At 40.1% G+C, this 6,000-nt stretch overlaps 1 protein-coding gene across 1 annotated transcript in view; it reads left to right on the top strand.

Moving 5' to 3' along the window:
* TRIO (trio Rho guanine nucleotide exchange factor) overlaps positions 1–6,000 on the top strand; it is a 186,127-nt gene that overhangs the window by 151,588 nt on the left and 28,539 nt on the right. The window contains 3 exon segments of the mRNA XM_019474271.1: positions 2,679–2,774; positions 4,919–5,067; positions 5,863–5,929. Of these exon segments, the coding sequence (XP_019329816.1) occupies positions 2,679–2,774; positions 4,919–5,067; positions 5,863–5,929 (312 nt within the window).

Genomic DNA, 6,000 nt, shown 5'->3' on the forward strand with positions numbered 1-6,000 from the left:
GCTGATAAGCTGCCATATTTGCATGTCCCTTCAGTGATATAAAAAGAATTGTATGTAGCCTTATAAAAAGTTCTCCAGAGAAAAATGGCTTTTGCTTATGTAGTTCTTTTTGCACAGTAAGAACAGTTACGTGAAGGGATATGCTTGTAAGTTAGAGTCCATTCATTTTTGTATTTCTGATGCAAAGTAAGACCCTTATGACAGTAGAGTAAGAGGCTTTGAGTAGCTTTCAATCCCCAGTAAAATTTTACTTTTCACTTCTTGAGGTTAACATGGACCCACTGTGGTAAAAACAGGTTGGGACAGTTTTTTGAGTAGCTTAAACTGCATTCTAGAAAAGACTTCTGAGAAGTTAAAATTTGGTACAGTTAATATTATACCATAATTTTTCAAAACATGTAAATCATGATTCATTTAAGGTGCGTTGTTTTTGTGCAATATCCGTCCTACAGCATGGTGGGAGGCAAAAAAGTCCCCTCGTGGCAGCCTGGGAGGTTGTGTGTGCCTCCCTGAAGTCCACACACCAAGGTGTACCACCGATTTCCAGTACCTAGAGCAAATGCTTTATTGGAATGCAGAAGTGAGAAGCCAGAGCAAATTTTTACCCAGCAGAAGTCAGTTGGCCCTATTGATGGAGTTAGTGATTAATAAAAGGCTTGCAAACAAATTCCTGGTTGTCTGCCTTCTGGGTGGAGTCCTCCTTCGCATTCCTGCCACGCTCAGTGGTTTCTTCAGTTGCTCAGCTCCTCTGGATCCCAAGGAATGTCTCCTCCTTTCCGTGACCTCAGAGGCTTGGCTGCTAGCATTTCTTCCTCTCTAGGGCTCCTGGTCTACACTCAGTGCTGGAAACTCCCTGCTCACTGGCTTTCTCCCTCCCTACCCAGCCTGCTGTGGGCTCCAGCAACATCTCACACCTGTGCGTGCTCAGTTGCTCCACCTTTCCCTGTTTTCTGGGCAAGGTTGTACTCTGCTCCCAGAGTACATCATCGGGAAGAAGGTCAGCAGGCAGACTTCACCTGTGCAGCCTGGCAGCTCCTTCTTTTTCAGATAATGTATGATATAACCATATGAACTGGAAACAAACCAGTTCTGAAGTTTTACCAACAGTCACACCCCATATACTCCCAAAGAGCAATAACAGAGAGAAGGGGCCTTGACCCAAGTCCGATTCCAACACTGCCAGTGTTTTGTAAGGCTAAGCTCAGCTCCACATCCAAAGTGAAAACCCGCATACAAGCACAGCTTTGGAAAACCTGGTCCACAGTCAGATGTCAGGAGCACGCAATTGCCTAAAAGACACACTAGCTGTGGGATTACTCAGTTTTTGGTGTGCATGCAAACATCATGTGGTAGACCATGCTGATTTGTCTAATATCACTAAACAACACAGCCATTTTCTCCCCTAAGAGCTCATCTGCACAGTATGCATTCTTCTGTTCAGTAGAATCATTGCACACTTCATGGTTTTGCATTTGATGGCAGTTTACGAGTTGTTTGCATTTAATTTTTGGATAAGCAATATTAAAGTTTCAAGATCAGTTATGTTAATATGAAACTAATTCTTTTTGCTTTTTGTTTTCTCTTTTTGTAAACTCTGATGCAGCATTATGTTGACTTGTGTTCTGTCTCTGCTTTGGCTCAGTTCCCGTATCTTTCCATTTAAAGTTGTCTGTATTTCCTTTGCTTACCCAACCCCTGTTTTCCTTTCCAAATAAGACAAATACAAGGCAAACTACCTAAAAATCTGTATATTCTTTTTTTGTATTGACTTATGGGGAGCCTTGTTACACCTGTGCTTGACTTGAGCAGAACCTCTTGTGTTAAGTCATTATACGTGCCATTTCTTTGTCCAGTTTGTTGGAAACATTTGCAGGACAGCTTACTCTGTGCTACATGATGTTCCCTGTGCTGTTTGTAATATGAAGTAAAGTTCATATTACACCCTGTTTTCACTTTCCAGTTATTTAATGATAAATGTAATATGCAAACACCTCTGTTTGCAAATTACCAAGGCTGAATTTAATGGCCCTCTCCCAGAATCCTTTACTGTGAACACCTTTTACCTTCAGTTGTATCTATAAACTGGCATTTTATAGCTTATGAGGCCAGAGATCTTCTGTGCTCTACACATACCATTGGGGAAAATGGATGGCACAAGGAATGGTGAGCTCAATTTCCCCTCTGAATCTGGGCAATATACCCCAGCTCCTTTAGAAAAGTAAATGCCCCTGAGTTACTGGTGTATTTTTTCTTAGCTTAATGATGCTTCCTCCTTTATTTCAAGTCGTCTTGGTTCCTGTTACTTTTCTGCAGTTGTTGCTTTGTTTAAACACCAATAAAATATGTTAACAAACTGTTTGTTGTCCATTGGGTCAGCTCAGGCGATTTTTATAGCTATTTGTCAGGCGTTACCATAATCAGCAAGATGAAGGATATTTCCTTGACTTCTGTTGCATGTAGGAACAGGAATTTTTATCCCAGCATTTAAATTCTGTGGGGGTTACTTAAAATTTCCAATTCCAGTTGCCCAAGTTGGAAGGGATGATCTTAGTGTTATATGACACTGACGGTTACTGTCAGGTACCTTTTGTCTAACAAAGAAGTGAAGGAGGTCTCTTGATCCTTGAGCAAGTACCCGGCTAACTCTGGGATTCTCCTTCCTTTGTGTCACTGCACAGACATCTTCTCGATTACTGGTGCGGCCAACCAGCTCCGAGACACCCAGTGCTGCAGAACTAGTCAGTGCAATTGAAGAGCTCGTCAAAAGTAAAATGGTGAGGCTGACTGGCAGATGCATGTGTTTAAAGAAGTTGTGTCTTCAAGTCCCGACTTGCTATTCAAAGAAAAGCTATATGCCCATCCCGAGCGTACATCTTTGACTTGTAAAATCTGATGCCTGTTTAAAAAGTCATTTTCTGGGTTGGTGTATGGGTTGCTTTGTACACCCTCTTTTGTGAAAGCACTTACTGAATAGGTAAATGGCTGTGTAGAAAAGCAAAAAAACCAATAAATATAAGGGAGAGGAGAAGACACAAAACGTATTTCCTATTAGTAAAAAGAAAATGTCCTATTAGTAAAATGAATGGTAAGACCCAGGGTTACCCTGATTTGCCTGATAGACCTTTATGAGAAGAATCCCTGAGACTGAATTTACAGCAAATCTTGCAGAGTTCAACAGTAAAGCAGATAACCCTCACACAGAGACATTTATGCTATCTAGCTGGGTTTTAGGCAACGTGATAATGAAGACATAAGTAAAAGAGTAGAAGGATCGTTTTATATCTTAGCGGCTCCTTCCTTGCTTTGCAGTGTTTGCTAACAAATTAAGTATGAGGAATTGTGTCAGCTTTTTTAAGTTTCTGTGTTTTAAAATTTCTGTTTCTGAAGATGCTCATTGACAAAGAATAGGGAGTATGGATAACACCAGGAAGGCCCTCCTTCATATTCAAAACCCGACCTGACCTGGTCCTGGAAAACCTGCTCTAGATGACCCTGTTTGAGAAGGAGGATTGGACTATATGGTCTCAGGAGGTCCCTCAGCGATTCTGTGATTCACTACCTTTAAGTCTGGCTTTTGCAACATAGACCCTGTTGGGCTTAGTAGAAGTGCTGCTGTGAAAACTCCACAGAGAATTGCAGCATGGCAGCCCCATGTTACCAGAGGCTGAAATTTCCTAGGCTTGTTCTAAATTTAAGCAACTTTAAATTTCAGAATGAGAAATTTGAATTTCCATTTTATATTTCCTCATTCAGAAAGACTTACACTTCACTTACATTACTGCATGAAATAATTTCTGCACTCTCTTAGAGTATTAACTTTGGTTTTTACTTCTTGTTGCACCAGAAGGGTGAATAAGAATTAATCTGTGGGAAAATTCAAAGCAGCCTTTTGTAAATGGAAAGTTTGACAGTCCATGTGTCTTTCAGGCAGCCTAGCAGTGGATATAGCTTAAATGATCCATGCATATAGTCCCTGGTGGAGATGTTCTCATTTCACAATTTTAGCCAAGGGTCAGCTTCTTTTGGGTTTTGGGCCAGTCATACCATTACTGGGGTTTTACTTTTTGTAGGGAAACAAAGAAGATTACAGCTGAACCCCACCCTGGTGAAGTTAATGTGTCTTGTATTAAAGCCTGTATCACATTCAAGGAAAAAGTGATACATAACTGTAGCTTGATCCAAGATTATGGGCTTGAATTAAAGAGGTCCAATAAACACTTCATAGAAGCTTGTTCATATTATTTCTTCTACGGCTTCTCCATCTTTTGTACAAACAGAAGACTGCAGAGTCCATGCAAGGGAGACGGTGTATCTGGCAGAAGAGATAGGGACTTTTTCCTAGGATCTGAACTGTCATGAAGCTCAAAAGCAACATTGACTGTAGAAGTCATTATTTTCTACAATGAGTCAGTATTTTGGCTAGTTAATATGATAAACAAAATGTCTGACAAAGAATGCCACTTCTGTTGTAACAAAAAATGTAACATCCAAAGAACATCCTTTAAACATGTCCTATTTATTATTGAAAGTAACTTGCATACGCTAGAACTAAAGTATGACAAATATAATTTAATCCCCGGCAATAAGCACACATCTGTGTAGCTTCCACCATAGAAGTACTTACATCCTGAGCAGGATAGTCTGATTTTTATCTCTTGCTGTTTAAACCAACTGAACTCCTTTCTTTTGCTGTGAAGGAAAGACTGACGTATCTCAAATGTGCTTCTGTAAGGTTACGTTATCTGTCCTGGAAAGCCAAGTTGTTGGTTGGTTTTCTGGAAGCTTGAGGCCACCTTTGCCAAGATACATTGCAGTAATTGATCTCCCATAGGTTACCATATACAGCTGCATGTAAATGCGTCTTGTGAATAAAGGGGAAATAAATCATTGTTGCTGTCTGTCTTGAACACCTTCTCAGGCCCTGGAGGACCGTCCAAGTTCCTTGTTGGTAGATCAAGGTGACAGCAGCAGTCCATCCTTCAACCCTTCAGATAACTCCCTTCTCTCTTCCTCGTCACCCATAGATGAGATGGAAGAAAGGAAATCCAGCTCCTTAAAAAGACGACAGTAAGGCCACATTTTTAGTCCTTTTTTGACAATGTTTTGAAAAGATAAATGAAGTGTTTTAAAAATGTCCATTTTGAACTGGCAGCAGAAACTGTTAATCTGGAAGGGGGAGGACTTGCGTTAGGTGTCAAGCATGCAGTCACGTTATGCAAAGAAAAAAATTTTCTTGAACAGTCATAGTCTCAATTTCCTGTGATTTTTAATTTTAGTTATACCTGTGTTTGACTTTTGTCACATGTCAGTCTCAGTTATGCAGGATTAGTTATACCTGTGTTTAACTTTTGTCACACGTCAGTCTCAGTTATGCAGGAAGATGCTGATCTTTAAATGTTTAGAGGGTGATTAGGCTTCAAAAAACTGGTCGTTCCCCTTGTTCTGTTCCACTGCACTCTTAATTCCTTTATGTAATAGTAAGCTGTTACCATGGTAGAACAAAAACATGCCTGGTTTCAAAATCATTTAAATCTGTGGGTAGAAATAACAGTTCATATACTTAAGAGTCTCCAGACCAGAGATGTAATAGCATTTTATTTTAAACAACAGTTAAATGTTTAATTTTAATGACACATGTAAGAAAACATTGACTTTAGATAAACAGAAGTAAGCCTGCTCCGGTTCCAAAATCAAAGCAGCGTCCTGCTTAGAAAGAATGTGCATTAATTCTTCCATTTCAGCTCTGCTTATCAAACGTATCTGACTGCAAATGTCTGAAAAGCTGTATGCCATTAATCCTCTTTAAGAATCTGTTTCATTTTTTTAATGAAATATGTGTTCATCATTTTCTTTCCATTGTAGCTATGTCTTACAGGAATTAGTGGAGACAGAGCGAGATTATGTACGAGATCTGGGCTATGTAGTTGAGGTATGATGTTTTTCATTCTCTTGATTCCCCCCCCCCCCCCCTGGGGGCCCCCCCCGCGGTGTGGCGCGACA

This window comes from Aptenodytes forsteri, unplaced genomic scaffold (assembly GCF_000699145.1).
Source record: "Aptenodytes forsteri isolate BGI_AS27 unplaced genomic scaffold, ASM69914v1 Scaffold27, whole genome shotgun sequence".
NCBI classification, from domain to species: Eukaryota; Metazoa; Chordata; class Aves; order Sphenisciformes; family Spheniscidae; genus Aptenodytes; species Aptenodytes forsteri.